Source organism: Buteo buteo, chromosome 3 (genome assembly GCF_964188355.1).
Source record: "Buteo buteo chromosome 3, bButBut1.hap1.1, whole genome shotgun sequence".
Classification (NCBI taxonomy): Eukaryota; Metazoa; Chordata; class Aves; order Accipitriformes; family Accipitridae; genus Buteo; species Buteo buteo.
This window is the reverse complement of record NC_134173.1, coordinates 52,699,419-52,715,868: the sequence shown is the minus strand read 5'-3', so window position 1 is coordinate 52,715,868 and position 16,450 is coordinate 52,699,419. Positions and strand designations below refer to the sequence as shown.

General features: G+C 38.3%; 1 protein-coding gene across 1 annotated transcript in view; it reads left to right on the top strand.

The window, feature by feature from the left end:
* Positions 1-599: 599 nt before the first annotated feature.
* Positions 600-16,450, top strand: part of VIRMA (vir like m6A methyltransferase associated) — a 28,318-nt gene continuing 12,467 nt past the window's right edge. Inside the window, exons 1-15 of the mRNA XM_075023615.1 lie at positions 600-711; positions 3,980-4,095; positions 4,339-4,425; positions 4,828-4,876; positions 5,483-5,651; positions 6,575-6,697; positions 7,236-7,520; positions 8,201-9,353; positions 10,413-10,904; positions 11,654-11,808; positions 13,217-13,299; positions 13,755-13,848; positions 13,985-14,529; positions 15,110-15,345; positions 16,102-16,354. Coding sequence (XP_074879716.1) covers positions 649-711; positions 3,980-4,095; positions 4,339-4,425; positions 4,828-4,876; positions 5,483-5,651; positions 6,575-6,697; positions 7,236-7,520; positions 8,201-9,353; positions 10,413-10,904; positions 11,654-11,808; positions 13,217-13,299; positions 13,755-13,848; positions 13,985-14,529; positions 15,110-15,345; positions 16,102-16,354 — 3,903 coding nt within the window. The 5' untranslated portion in view covers positions 600-648. The remainder of the gene's footprint in view (positions 712-3,979; positions 4,096-4,338; positions 4,426-4,827; positions 4,877-5,482; positions 5,652-6,574; positions 6,698-7,235; positions 7,521-8,200; positions 9,354-10,412; positions 10,905-11,653; positions 11,809-13,216; positions 13,300-13,754; positions 13,849-13,984; positions 14,530-15,109; positions 15,346-16,101; positions 16,355-16,450) is intronic.

Genomic DNA, 16,450 nt, shown 5'->3' with positions numbered 1-16,450 from the left:
GCAGGACTGAATTTAGTCAGCGCTGAGCCGGAGCTGAATCTTGTGAAACCAAGCAGAAGCAAGGCTTGGAGCGGTCGGCAGTGGCGCCCAGCCAAATTCAGGGCGATGCACGCCGGGCTGGGTCTCTGGAGAGCAGGGGCACCGCCCGAGGGCACCAGCCCCCTGCTCACAAGCTCAACCTCCAGCCACGAGTGCCGCGACGGCCACCCGGCTCCCGCCGCCGACCCGCAGCTCTCCCTCCGCTGCCTCCAGCGGGCAACCACCGCTGAGGGGAAAGCCCGCCCGGCCTCCCCGCTCTCCGTCCCCCAGCCTTTGCCCTGCTCCAGTACGCTCGGCAGCGCCGCGAGTGACCCCGCACCTCTCCCGGGCTGGGGAGCAGCGGGGGCGGCAGGTCTGCGGCCTCGCCGGCCGGGAGCGCCGCGACCGAGACCGAGACCGAGACCACGGCCACGGCCGCCTCTACCTCCCCTCACGGCGCTGAGAGCGGTGGCTCCCGCGCGGGCGGGGCAACGGTCGCCGCCCGCCTCGCCCCGCCCCTTCGCCGCAGCCCCCCCCCCTCGCCGCAGCCCCGCCCGCCCCCGTACACGGCGGCAGCCCGGAAGCGGTCGCGCTGCCGCCCGGAAGCTCTTCCCCCTCGGCCGAGCCAAGATGGCGGTGGACACCGCAACCGAGCTGCTGTTTTTAGACACGTTCAAGCACCAGAGCGCGGAGGTAACGCGGCGGGGGTGTTGGGGTCGCCGCTCCTACCCTCGTCTTCCTTCTTCCTGGCTGCTGCCGGCGGCCTCCTGCCCGCCCCGGGGCCTCCCCGGGCCGCGGCGGCTGCGGGGCACGGGGCGCCGCTGGGACGAGCGGGGCTGGGGTAGGCCCCGGCGGTGGCAGAGGGCTAAGGGAGGGTACGGCGGTGGGAGAGGAGCGAAGATTTAGAAGTAACGGGGAAGAGATGCTAATGGGAAACAACGAGGGTAAAGCCGATTTGAGAAGGCCTTCAGGGAGGAGGTCGGGGAGAGGGCCATACCCGGCCGCTGGTGAGATGCCTAATGCTTTTCTGTAGCTGCTGAGGAGGAGGGGCATTTGTGTGTGTGTGAGATATTTCCTTAGATTTATGCAGCCTGCATGCATCGTGAACAAAAGGAATATTTCAGCCTTGCTTTAGCAGTGGGAGATTGTGCAAGTATTCTGCTTCGAGGCTGCTGGATATTGAGCATCCTTGACGCTGCTTGTGTTGCAGCAAGTTTGTCCAGGGCTCAGTCCATTGTGCTGTTCAGGGAGGAAGAAGGGGACCATCGCGGAAAACAAAAAGTGTAGTGTAACATGAGAAAGATGTTACGGAATCATGGAATATCTCAACTATGTTCATGGATAGGCATTAAGGAAAAAAAAAAGTATTTTGAGCTGATGCTGCAATTAAAAACAAACAGGAAGTTATTCTGGAGTCATTTCTAGCTACTAGGATCAGAGACCCACGTGTATTTTTCATTCTACTATTTAAGACAATATTGGGCAGGAGATGCTAGCCACTCCTGTTCCTCTCCAGGACAGTATGTTCTCTTATTCAACATTTTTAATTGTGTATAATGCTTTCTGGCACTTTCATTCTTGCCAGTGACATTTTCCAAACCTAAACCATACTGCATTTTTATTAAATAAAAAAATGAAACATGTTTTACATGTTGCAGAGAAGTGTTCTTTATGTTATCCTAATTCTTGAGCTAAATGGATCATGAGTCTTGCCTTGGAACTTGCAGTTCTGGAAAAGTACTGCTGAGTTTTGTAATAAAATTATTTATTTGGCTTAGCTATGGAGTTTAACATGTGTTGACCAGTTCTAATGTACGGGTTTTTTTTTTAATGTTTTGGAGGGAAAGTGGATTGGATTCGCTTGCCATCCTGGTAATATTGATGCATGGCTGTCAGGGCATAATCCCATGTCATTTAAGCAAGAATTTGTCTGTCTTTGGGCAGTGCTGCTGGGGATGCAGCCTCCTCAGCAGCAGCCTTCCCTTCAGAAATCTAAGTCTCCCACATGACACTACACCTTTTTTAAAGGCAAAGCAACTCACTCCTTGCAGGCTACAGTCACCTCGTTCCTGTTAAGAAAGCTGCACTCCCTCTCATAGCGGGGTTCCTTTTGTTCTACCATCCTGCTTGTAATGCGTCAGTCCACAGGCCACGATGTTGTATTTGTGTGCTAAAGGATGTATGCATAGATTTCTTATTAAATGACAGTAATACGTGCCCAAAAGTACACACTTAAGTATTATTTAAAAAACTTTACTTGTGACTATTTCTTTGTTTATTAGTTTTCTAAAAATCTGAGTACTTTCTTGCCTTATGCTGGTAATTTTGGGGTTTCTTTTGCTTTCTGATTGTGATGAAAGTTTGTCATGGTTTAACCCCAGCTGGCAGCTACGCACCACACAGATGCTTGCCACCCCCCCCCCCCCCCCCCCGCAGTGGGATGGGGGAGAGAATTGGAAAGAAAAAAAAAAAAGTAAAACTCATAGGTTGAGATAAAGACACTTTAATAGGACAGAAGAGGAAGAAAATAATAATACTGGTCGTAGTAATAATAACAACAACAATAAAAGAATTAGAATATACAAAACAAGTGATGGACAATGTAATTGTTCACCACCCACTGACCGATGCCCAGCTGGTTCCTGAGCAGCAGCCCCTGGCCAGCTTTCCCCCCTGTTTATATACTAGGCATGACACCACATGGTATGGAATATTCCTCTGGCCAGTTTGGGTCAGTTGTCCTGGCTGTGTCCCGTCCCAACTTCTTGTGCCCCTCCAGCCTTCTTGCTGGCTGGGCATGAGAAACTGAAAAGTCCTTGACTTAGTATAAACACTACTTAGCACCAGCTGAGAACATCAGTGTGTTATCAACTTTCTTCTCATACTGAATCCAAAACACAGCACTATACCAGCTACTAGGAAGAAAATTAACTCTATCCTGGCCGAAACCGGGACAAAGTTATATGACTTTTGGTTGCAGATCAATTTGTTTTTTAATTTTCATTTTTTAGTTATGTTGGTAGATATTTAGATCAGTTGTTTGGTTTTGTTTGTTTTGGTTTTCTTTTGCTAGTGCAGTCTTTGCTAATCCAGTTTGCTAATTGGAAACATTCAGTGAGAAATGTGATTCTGAGCTTCTGTTCAAGAAAATCTTTATATGCTTACAGTTGGACATACAGTTGATCTATGTTTACTATTTTGTGAGTGTACATATCATAGAAATGATGTATAAATGTAATAAGACCTAATATAGTGAATCTAGTGAGAGGAGAGTTTTAGCATTAATTTGGTAGCTGCTACATGGGAACTCACTGTGACTTTATGATTACTTCCTAGTTTGCTCAAGCATCTTTTAGGAGTGCTGAAGCATAGCATTTCTTTATACTTGCTATTTCTGTGTTGTAGACAGAAATGTTATTTGCAAGTGGTTTTCAAATGTTGTTGCAAAATTGGATAAATAAGCATCCTATGGAATTTTTGTACAGGTCTAGCAAAGCATTTATAGTCTCGTTATTGTTTCTAATATTACATTTGAAATATAACATTTACTAGTGTTTAAAATTAAAACACACATTTTCTTTTTTCTTTAGTTATAAACTTGATATGTTTTAATAATAGGGAACTATATACTGAGTTTTTCTTTAATAATTTAAGTTCCAGTTTTTGCCCTTACCAACATGCCTTCTGCTAAAGAAAAACTTGTTGCTGTTTAAAAGATTCTTGCAAATAAAGGGAACTAATGGTGTAAATAAACCAGTAACGCTTTCTGTGAAAAAGTGTTAAAATATATGAAAAGTGCCAGAAGAAAAAAATCTTTTAATTTAATAGTGTTTAACATTTTACATAATCAAATTTTGTAATTATTAGGATTGCAACCTTAATTTGGTTAATAAAGAATATGAGTACATTATGTTGTTTCCATTTTACATTACTTAGACTTTCTTTTTTTTCTGTTTTGTAGCAAAGTACCAATATAGATGTAGTTCGTTTTCCATGCGTGGTTTACATAAATGAAGTACGTGTCATTCCTCCAGGAGTGAGAGCTCACACAAGTTTGCCTGACAATAGGGCTTATGGGTAAGTGAAAGATGCTAGGTGTCTGATTTAGGAACACCTTCCTGTTATTTTTGTCTTGAACTTGTATATCTCAATAGAACCTCCCATATAAAAAGGGAAAATGTATTTATGTGTCTGCTGAACTTGTAATTATTTTGGGGAATTATTTAAACAGTATAATTTAAAGTTTTTTTCCCTTGTTAGTCCTACCTACTCTGATAAGGAGCTCAAAGGGTTTAATTTTTACTTTTGTTCTCTTTCCAGGGAGACATCCCCACATACCTTTCAACTGGACTTGTTTTTCAACAATGTCAGCAAGCCAAGTGCCCCTGTTTTTGATAGGCTGGGGAGGTAAGTACTTTGAAGATCTGTGCGTGACTTCATTATCTACCAATTCTTCTTGAGAATTTTTTAGTGCAGAAAATGCACAATAGAAAATCCTTATCTCCCATGATTTTCATGTTTGGTCTGGTTTTTGCTAGTTGTGTTCTTGCCCTTTCCCTTCAATCTGTGTGGGAGGACAGAGGTTCATGCTTAAAAGAAGAGAAGATTCTGTTATTTTTAAACTTACAGAGCCCATATATATTAATGAAAAGTATTTTGTAGAAATAAGTGATTTTGCTCTCGTGTTTTTAAGAGCATGTATTTGTTGGTGTTTTATTATTGGCTTATGTGTTTAGTACTGCTGTGTTTCATTTCTATAAACATGCTTTACATTAATGGAAAAATAACTTTGTATATTTTACTTAACAGCCTTGAATATGATGAAAATACTTCAATTATTTTCAGACCCAATGCAAAGGTAATGCAATATGATTTAAACCTCCTTTTCTATATGTCATTTAGGTATAAATGTGGTTGCATGTGGTGCATTAGCACTGTGTAAAGCATTTATTGTTTAAGATCTTATTCTAAAACCTGCCTGTAGTTCAGATACTCATTACTTTGGAGTCTGCATCTGTAACGGCATAAGTTGTAGAAGATTTGATTGCTTGACAGTTCCTGTGGAGATTAGCAAAAGAACTACCCACTAAGGAGCAAAGATGGAACAGAACATTGTGGCTGCAGGCTACAGCTAAGCACCTAATTTTCAGTTCTGTTTGGGTTTATTTCATTCAGATCAGTATTTGTGTGACCAACAGTAATGTTTTTTTTCATTAATAGCCTGTAGTACATTAGGCAATATATTGCAAGGAATTCAATGCTTTTAGAGGAAGATTATTTATTTGTTGTAATGGTTGATATATTTAAAGTTTTCTCAGTTTTCAAAATGTGGGGTAAAGAGGTACTTTAATGTTCAGTTCTCCTTTCTTGCTTTTCTGCAGATACTGATAGAGTGATATTAAAATAACTTTTCTGAAGTTGTCTTGTGTTGTTTTTAAGTGCTTTTTCTTTTTTAACAAAACAGGTCAACACGGATGGATTAGTTCTAAGAGGGTGGTACAACTGTCTGACTTTGGCCATATATGGCTCAGTTGACAGGGTAATAAGTCATGAGAGAGAGTCACCTCCTCCACCCCCACCTCCACCACCACCACCCCAGCAACAGCCTGGTTTAAAAAGAAACCCAAAACATGGTAAGCCTTGTGAGAAGACGTAGATTTTTTTTTTTAATAAAATCAACATTATAGTATCCCATCTGAAAAAAACCCAATTCTTTCACATTTTAGATTTCAGTGGCTTTATTTTTCTAACTTTATGTCTTTGTCCTTTAGTTTTGTATTTTCTTTTAGATTTGTATTGAATGGTTTTAAGTAGGTTCTTGTCTAGTGCTTTTTTGAGACTGGGGTACTTCATCTATTGCTAATTACTTAGGATGGACAAAATGCAGTTTAATTTGCTTAAACTCGTTAAAGTTTAGATGATTGAAATCTCAAAAAAAGTAATTAGAATAGTATTAAAATCATAACAAGAAAATTTGACAGTCATAATTAGCTTTCCTTTTGTGACTTGTATGTAAAGTACATTACAGAAGAGTGTTTGCTTTGCATTGGTGTTAGAGTGTCCATGAACAGAATCCATGATCAAGTGTCTGCTTCAATTTTGGTTTTCGATTTAAAATTAGAACTGTCTTGTTCAAGGTACAGCTATTGGGCTGCAAAATTTGAATACTCTGTGTAGTAAAAACCAGTTCTAAACTGTAAAGACCAGTTGATTAAAATGTAAACTTCCTTTTAAAAAGTAACTCAGATATTATTGGTAGAGTTTACACTATTGCTAGTGTCAAAGGCAAAAATGGCAATTACCCATGTTAATTTTAACCCAGTATTAAAAAACCATGAGTAGTGTTAATAAGCTTGCTTATTAATGTAGTTCTTGTTTATATCAAAAGTGATTTCAGAAAACTGCCTCACATACTGCAGATGCAGAATACAGATTAAGTAACATCTGGGAAATGAAGGTGCTCCCTAGTTACAAGTAACACTGAAAAACTAAAATTTCCCGCTTCTGTTCCTGCGATTCCATTAAATGCAAGTTTTTATTTTCACAATAAATACAGTTGATGGAGAGAAAGAAGACCAGTTCAATGGCAGCCCTCCAAGACCACAACCTAGGGGACCAAGGACACCTCCAGGCCCTCCTCCTCCTGATGATGATGAGGATGAACCTATGCCAGTGTCAGGTAGAATGAGAACAGACTGTTTTATCTGCTGTACATCACTGCTTAGTGGAGGCAGAATTCTGTGTTCCTGCCCCATGTGAGGTTTCCTGTCTGCTGTTAGTCCTGCTGGACAGATTCAGTTTTAGGAAAGGGATTTGAAAGAAAATCTGTTGGCTATGTTAAATTGTATCAATTTAAGAGTTAGTAGATTTGAGAGTATCAGCTGTTGACCAATACACTGCTTGAACATGCTGCTCATATTTTATGTAAATGATCTGTTGACTCTGGTGTTCATTGCCCTTCTCCTCTATCCCTTTGCAGCATCTGCCAAATTCTCTGGTCTCCGTATAGGTTAAAAGTGCCAAGGACTCTTTACATGTTTCTTTATAGTCTTATAGAACTAAGTGATTGTTGCTTGTGTTCAATCAAATCACCTGAAGATTTTCTTCAAGCTTTTTTTATATCTCCACTATGCATAGTGCAGAATTCTAAAACATATTATTGAGCATTGGATTTCAGAGAAGTACTCTTATTTCTTAAAATTTGTATATGTTTTCAGTGGTTGGGGAAAAAGAAGATGATGTGGACCATAGGGAGGATTACTTTGAGCCCATTTCTCCTGATCGAACATCCATTCATCAAGAAAGCCAGTATTCTGATGATGGAGAAGTAGAGGAAGATCAACCAGAAGAAGGAGAAGATGAAGATGATGTGGATGTTGAGGAGGAGGAGGATGAGGATGATGATGATGGGCATACAGTAGAGAGTATTGCTGATGAGGAGGAGGAAGAGGAGGAGGAAGATGAAGATGAAGAAGAAGGTGAAGAGGAAGAAGAAGGTGAAGGTAAGTGAAGTTGTAAAAAGTTAGGAAAATATATCAGGTTTATGAATTTTTGATGGGAGTACTATTATGATGACTAGGTGCAAAGAGAACTGGATCTCTTTCCCGTGGTCATTGCACCATTGCCCGCCTTATTTATGCTTCTGACATTCTTGAGAACAGTATTTCGCTGTGGAATATTTATTCTTTTATAGTAAATCTTCCTGTTACTTTCCATAAATGGAGGAAAATAGATACAGCTTTTATAGGTGAGAATGAACATTCGATCTTGTTATCTGTTTTGTTTAAAAATATAGGAAAGTGGTGAAAGAAATTATTTTTCAATTAAAAATCAAATAAAGTTGTTTATGTAATGAAGTCAGGCTAGAAGTTTTATGAGAGATACAATCATAGGAAGAAAATTGGACAATATTCTTGTAGTAATGTGTACCCTAGTTAAACTTTTTGCTTTATATATTCTTTTAAATATCTCCGTCATTACATAAAAAATATCTGTTAGCTGGGGCTTTCACTTACATCTGGAGAGAGAAAGCTTTCTGTATGTTAGTGTATGATTGTTCTCTAACCAGTAATATTTGTATTAAATAAATGATTACTTTTTAATTTTGAGAATATTCTCTGCAGTTATGAGCTGGTTTATTCATAAGTGATTTTATTTCATAAATGAATCTTTTTCTTTTTAGGAGATGATGGGTATGAGCAGATTTCAAGTGATGAAGATGGAATTGCTGATCTGGAACGTGAAACATTTAAGTATCCAAGCTTTGATATTGAATATACTCCTGAGGATCTTGCATCTGTGCCTCCTGTGACATATGAACCTTTTGAAAGGGAGCTTGGACCTCTTTTATACTTTAGCTGCCCTTACAAGACTGTATTTGAAAATGAAGTTGCTAAAATAAAGGACCAAGACCCAGAAAAAGAAAATTCAGGGGCAGTGGAAGCCTCAGTTAAATTAACTGAACTGTTGGAATTATATCAAGAGGAAAGGGGTGCAAAGTGGGTCACTGCATTAGAAGAAGTTCCGAGTTTAATAGTAAAAGGATTGAGCTACCTGCAGGTGAAAGACACAAAGCAAGACTATATTACCCAGCTAGTAGACTGGACCTTGCAAGCTTTAAACCTTCAGGTAGCTCTCAAACAGCCCATTGCTTTGAATGTCCGACAACTCAAAGCTGGGACAAAATTGGTATCGTCGTTAGGAGAATGTGGGACGCAAGGAATAATGGCACTCTTGCAGGCAGGAGTTATTAATGTGTTATTTGAACTGTTGTTTGCAGATCATGTGTCATCCTCCCTTAAGCTTAATGCTTTTAAAGCTTTGGATAGTGTTATTAGTATGACTGAGGGAATGGAAATGTTTCTAAGGGGTGGCGTAGATGTACATGAAAAAAGTGGTTATCAGAAACTCCTGGAACTCATACTGTTAGATCAGACTGTGAGAGTAGTTACTGCTGGTTCTGCAATTCTCCAGAAATGTCACTTCTATGAGATTCTGTCAGATATTAAAAAGGTGGTTGATCAGTTAGCAGAGAACACTCCTTCTCTTCCGAATCACACGGAGCCAGAACAGGACCAGGACTTGACAGGACTTGAAAGAACCAACCAAGAGTATGAGAATGATGTGGAGGCTCCTATGGACATGGATCATCTTTTGGAATCTTCTAATATAAGCGAAGGAGAAATGGAAAAACTTGTTAGTCTTCTTGAAGAAATCTTCCATTTGATGGAAACTGCTCCTCATACAATGATTCAGCCACCTGTGAAATCTTTCCCAACCATGGCACGCATTACAGGCCCTCCAGAAAGGGATGATCCTTACCCTGTTCTGTTTAGGTATGGCAATTGCAAGTTCACTTTCCAGAGTGTATTTCCTCCAGCTTGATACAGATATTTTTTAAGGACGACCTTGCTGACTAACACTTTTCTAAATGTTTCATTTTCTACTTTATTGGAGGATTCTGGATTGTGCTTACAGAGTCTGAGAGAGTTTGATCGTTAATGTACCTGTTACTTTGTTGGCTTTCAATGAACCTAGCATGCATATAACAAGAAGCTAACCTCTTGCTATTACTGGTACCATGCTAGCACTTCAGTTGCATTCATAGATCCTGGCTAGTTGTGCTAGGTGCTGTACAAGTGCATATTTGAAAACTGTTATAGATCTAGAGTGTTTTCCCTTTGTTGTCTTGGAACAAGTCTGTGTGTATGAAAAAAACAAGTCTGGAATACCTCTCTCTCTATGCCGAGCTGGCAAGATAGAAGCCAGCCTTGGTTAGAAGTCATGCAGTTGTGTCAGCGTAGCTCACTGTTTCACAGCATGGGCAGAGGAGCTGAGGCCTGCCTGCCTTCAGCCATTTAAAGGATCTCATGCGTTATTTCTCTGTTAGCAAGTTTCTGTCTAGAAAGTATTTCTCTAAATGCTAACAGGTTTCTTTGATAGTAGCATTGTAGGTCATGACTGAATATAAGTATCTACATGCAAAGAGACTTCAAATCACCTATTACGTGTGCTATAGTAATTAATTTCTTAGCACATTTAAAACATTTAATGCAGCATTGATGATGATTCAGATGCAGCAAATTTAATAAAACATAGAGTGTTATTTTGTTAGTAGGTAAGGTGAGTGGTTTTTTTGTTTTGTTTTTTCTTTTTTTTTTTTTTTTTTTGAGATCAGAACTTTATGTTTAGGGATTCATTCCCTGTAAATATTATAGCCATTATGTTTTGTAAGATTAAAATTTTGTACTGCTTCATAATTAGTTATAATGTCTCATAGTCCACAGAGCGGTAAGTACTGAAGCTAGGAGGCATGTAACTTTATATGATGTTATTATGCAGTATTGACAGATGGTTATAATATTACTGATCGTTTCCTGTTTGTTTTTTTTCAGGTATCTTCATAGTCACCATTTCTTGGAATGCATTACTTTGCTACTGTCTATTCCAGTGACAGGCGCACATCCAGGTGTGCTTCAAGCTATACGAGATATATTGCGTTTCCTGGCACAGTCACAGAAGGGTCTTCTTTTCTTTATTTCCGAGTATGAAGCAACAAACTTGTTGATCAGAGCACTTTGTCAGTTTTCTGATCCGGATCAAGAGGAAGGTCTCCAATCGGATGGTGCCAGTGAGGATACTTTTGCATTGTGGCTCCTGCATTCAACACAGACATTACAGTGCATTTCAGAATTATTCTGCCACTTTCAGCGGTGCACAGCCAGTGAGGAGACTGACCATTCAGATCTGCTGGGAACACTTCACAACCTTTACTTGATTACCTTTAACCCTGTGGGAAGATCTGCTGTGGCTCATGTATTCAGTCTGGAGAAAAATCTCCAAAGTCTTATTACTTTAATGGAGTACTATTCCAAAGAAGCTTTAGGGTAATTTATGAGTTTATTTATATCCTTTAGGTTTTTACATTTTAAAACTATATATCTTCTATAAATAATTCAGTAAAATCTAAAATATTTTTTCTTTTATATCATGATATTTTTATTTAAAAACAAAACAACTTTTAAGTAGAAGAACGTAATAGAAAATCAGGCCTGTCATTTGTAATTAGGTACTTAATACCCAGAATCTGCATAGGTCATCCACAAAGGTGTTGTAATATAAGTCAGACTTCTGGCTATATGAAAAAATGAGTAAGTAGGCAGTTTTCATTCAAGCATAAAATTTGACTGTGAAACAAGCAAAAGATTTGACTGGGGAAACTGGACACTGCACACTTCTCTGGGGTGGGAATCTCTCAGTTCTTTGAGTTCTTATAAGTGTTAAAACCAGTCATTATTTTCTCTGGACATGCAGTTTTACTATTTTAGGTAGCAGTGCTTTTAAAACAAGATTTGTAAAACAGGCAGAGTTATGGAAAAAGATTTGTGTGATGCTTGACTTGCTCTAGTCTTTTGTGGATGCTGAAATAAATATGAAGTCAATGTAAAAGAAAGCTTTCACTTTTCCAAAAGGATAGGAGAAAATTGGGGTTTTTTTTGGTTGATAATTATATGAGGCAATCCTTGGTGAAGGTAAAAGTTCTGTAGGTAGATTTTTAGGGGTCAAAGAATGAAAACCTAACAGATACACGGTTGTGTTAGCTGAGATCTAAAGAAAATCCTTATTGTTGTTTCAGAGACTCAAAGTCTAAGAAGTCAGTTGCTTATAATTATGCCTGCATCCTTGTTTTGCTGGTGGTTCAATCTTCCAGTGATGTCCAAATGCTGGAACAGCACTCGGTGCCTTTGCTGAAGCTTTGTAAAGCAGATGAAAATAACACCAAATTGCAAGGTACGGTATGTTTCATTATCAACTGAATTGTTTGAATGTATAGAAGAAACCTTTTATATGTGGGTAATTGATGCTTCATGATCATCTGGTTTGGATAATGTGTGTAATGAAGTTCTTTTTCCAGCTGCATCTGATTAGTTGAGTCACTGAGATAATGTGTAATTTGTTTTTCTGTTAATGAGAGTTAAATAGGAAATTCTTTATAGTTATATTATTTTTCAAGTAATAACTACCATGAATTTTGGATAATTACAGGAAGTTTGAAATTATTTCTGTGTTGAAAATAGGAGAGCAAGTTTTAGTAAAAGTGGACTAACTAGTTAGTGAGCTGACTCTTACTTCTGCTTTTCCCTTTAGTGATGTAGCCTCGTAGGGTCTTTATATACTAATAAATAAACCTGGGACTGTTTCCTGGTACCTAGGCCAAGTGGCATGGAATAGTCCATGTTACCCTGTTACTAAATTTTTTGACCTCCAAACTGTGTCTTGGTGTGTTGCCTCACAGATCAGGCCCAGGTCATTTGGAAAAAGCCTGTTGGGGACTGTTCTGACACCAGAACATTGAAACTCTGATGTCCAGAGTTGTGCTTTGCACCGCTCAACTGACTTGTGTAGACATACCAATAATTTCTTCCAAAACTTGAATGCACTGAAAGAAATCAGAATTCTTCAAAGTTTTAGTTTAATTCCCTCCTCTGCCATGCTTTTATTTTTTCCTTGTCACCTGATAATCGGTTTCATGAGAGGCAGGGTTTCACATGCCTTAAGCCTTTGACTTAAACCAAATCATGTAATTAGTCTGAGAATACTTGTTCAGTTCATATCCAGTCGACCTTTGAACCTTCACATTCTTTTAAATATTTTCAGGAACAATGGGTGTTAAAACTTTAAATCTCTTGTCCCCAAAAATTGGGACTTTCAGGTAATTCTGGACTAAGAGAGAGACTGTTAATCTATAAAGACTTCCAGAATGAGTATGTGCTACTGGTGCAGAGATTGGCTCCATTTGGGCATTTAATAGGAGTTTTGTATTCCTTTTGTAATAACCTGTTATGTACATTAAAGGGAACGTGCTTTGGTCCTTGCTCTTGATGGCTTTTTCTTCAGCTGACAGTGGGACCCTTAGTGTCTTTTATATTATTACAAATAATATAGATAATAAAGTGAAAATTATTTGACTGTTTGGGTTGACTTAAGCCAAATTTTGTCCATGTATGTGAGGTGTATTGCCTGTTCTGAAGTCTTATTTTTGTTGATGCTTTTCAGCTGGCTACAGCTGCAATGTATGCCTCACAAATTTCACACTTTGCCTTAGTACCTGTTGTGTAAATTAAGTACATTTTTATTGAAAAAAGTTCTATTTTCATAAATGCACTGACAAGTTACTTAAGTCTTTTTTTTCCCCTAGAGCTCAGCAAGTGGCTTGAACCTTTGAAGAATCTTAGATTTGAAATAAACTGTATTCCAAATCTCATTGAATATATCAAACAGGTTAGTAAAATACAGATAGATGCTATCTTTTAGTTGTGTTCTATAAGCTTAGACCTTTTGTAGTTTGATATTTTATCTTAGATATGTACTAACATATGATACTTAAAAATATATACTATTATCCAAAACATTTTTGTTAAAGCTTATGATCTAGGCCAGTTCTTGCACTCAGTTATATTTATTGAAACAAAATCTAAGGTAACTACATGATGCAAAGATCCAACTATTTAAATCTTTTAGCTTCCCATAAAACCACAATGCAAACATTGACCTTCTGTTTTTTGCTTCTGCTGTATTTGTGACCACTTTCGAAAAGGTGAAATAATTGAGCTTAAATTTTGTGGATTACTTACGGTAAGTAAATACAGAATTTGAGTACTAAGCTAGTGATACACTTGTAAAGTCCTTCCTTGTAATACAGGTTCTTTTATTTTTATTTTTTTTCCCCATAAAAGAATATTGACAGTTTGATGACCCCAGATGGAGTTGGTCTTCCTACTGCACTTCGTGTTCTTTGTCATGTTGCATGTCCACCGCCTCTGGTAGAAGGTACGGTTGATACATTTCTACTGCTTAAGATAGAAACCTTAGTTTTCTGAGTCTTTGACTTAAACATGTCTAAAGTGTAACTGTGATTGCCTCAGAGAAATTAGACATACAGAAATGTTATTTCTTTTCCATACAGGTCAACAGAAAGACCTTAAATGGAATCTTGCAGTTATTCAGCTCTTTTCTTCTGAGGGAATGGACACCTTCATCCGGGTATTACAGAAGCTGAACAGCATACTTATTCAGCCTTGGCGACTCCATGTCAACATGGGCACCACACTTCACAGAGTTACTACTATTTCTATGGCCCGCTGTACACTTACTCTCCTTAAAACAATGCTAACAGAACTCCTGAGGGGTGGATCTTTTGAATTCAAAGACATGCGTGTTCCATCAGCACTTGTTTCTTTACACATGCTCCTGTGTTCTATTCCTCTCTCAGGCCGCTTAGATAGCGATGAACAAAAAATTCAGAATGACATTGTTGATATCTTACTGACTTTTACACAAGGTGTTAATGAAAAACTTACAATTTCTGAAGAAACTTTGGCGAATAATACGTGGTCTTTAATGCTGAAGGAAGTTCTCTCTTCAATTTTGAGAATTCCTGAAGGCTTTTTCTCTGGACTTATACTGCTTTCAGAATTGTTGCCTCTTCCACTGCCCATGCAGACGACTCAGGTATAATTTAGATTTATTTAGTTTTTAAAGAATTTTAATTATGTATAACCCTTAGACCATTTTTGTAGTTGTGGAAAAAACAGATATGTGAAAGGATGCATTAAAGTTTCTGTAAAGCATTTGTGTTCATATAGAGTCTTTGAAGATATATTTTTTCATCAGAAACAAAATTGTTATTATTTCAAGCATCTTTTAAAATTAGCAGTCATGTGTTGTCCTTTTGCCCCTTGTAAAGTTATCTAGACTCCCATTCTGGTACTTAAATGATTGGCTATGAAGCCTTTGAATTTAACCTAGAATGCTAAACTCTCAGTATATTAAGGCTTTTCTTTCTTTTGGCATGGATCTTGAATCTGTGATCTTTTTGTAAGCATAAAAGATGTGTGACAACCTATGCTCCTGAAGGAATACTAATTTGCTGGAATCATGCCCTGTCATTCAGTGATAATAATGAAAATGGTGTTCCATATGTTTGATGAGGACAGTATTAGTACTTAGTCTTTGTTTATACCTTGTGATAGAATTCAGGTTTTATGATAAAAGTTGAAAGGAAAAACCTCCTGTCCTTCTGTTCCTGCAGGTGATTGAACCACATGATATTTCAGTGGCACTCAACACCAGGAAGCTGTGGAGTATGCATCTTCATGTTCAGGCCAAACTGATCCAAGAGATAGTTCGTTCTTTCTCTGGTTCATCTTGCCAGCCTATTCAGCATATGTTGAGACGTATTTGTGTTCAGTTGTGTGACTTGGCTTCACCTACTGCTCTTCTTATCATGAGGACTGTATTGGATCTGATTGTAGAAGACCTACAAAGGTATCTTCTTTTGCAAAGATTTCTTTAATGAAGTGTTAAATTCACCTTGGTTCTGTGCAGTAGATTTAGCAGGAGGAGAATACTTTCAGAAATATTACTTACCCATTATGAACTGAATGAATTCTCAGTCCAGTGCTATATACTGTGTCCTGGTAATGCATAATGTTGCCAAGGAACCAGCTCATACTTTTAAGTTTTGATGTAGACAGTTTCACATCATATGTTTATGATAAGTATTTTAGAAAGATTTTCTTCAGGCTGTCCCTACAAAGCCATATTTCATCTGTGAAGTGCTTCTAAAGGACCTATCTGATATAAATAAGAAAAGTAGGCCAGTAAAGTTTGCTGTCCTGGGATTTGCATACTAACAGGAAAATGTGTAGGTGTTTGTAAGCTGGAGGAAGTTGAGTACTACAAATTCAGAGGGTTTTGAAACAATGAGTACTTTTATTTAAAAGTATAATTATCCACACAGAATTCAATACTGTTTGTATAAAAGCATATTTATCCTTATACAATTTGATACTCTGTTGTATGTTAAATGCACAGTAGATTAGTTAATTTATGATGCAATCAGAAGTCATTTAGTGAAAGTTGAGCAGTTTTCAAAAAGTAAATCAAACTCTAAGTTTTAAATACGTAAACTAGGTGTTTTTTTTAAAAATGCAGAATTATATGACTCCTGTAATGGTTGTTTTTGTAGTTTTTTAGATCACTTTAAAACAGCTTTTTCAAAGTGCATTGGTATCATTTCAGCAACACGGAAGATAAAGAGAAACAGTACACTGGACAGACCACTCGATTGCTTGCTTTATTGGATGCCCTGGCTTCACATAAAGCTTGTAAATTGGCTATTTTGCATCTTATCAACGGAACTACTAAAGGTGATGAAAAGTATGCAGAGGTTTTCCAGGAGCTCTTGGCTTTGATGCGATCGGCTGGGGACAACGTCACTCATCAGCAGTGTGCTGAATATGTAACTTCCCTTTTGCAGTCCCTCTGTGATCAGGTATTTTCTATATTTAATGCATAACGTGTTGATAATTGTAGGAGACAAATCAAATGAGGTTATTTCTTAGGTGCCTGCTTTTTTCCAAAAGAAAAA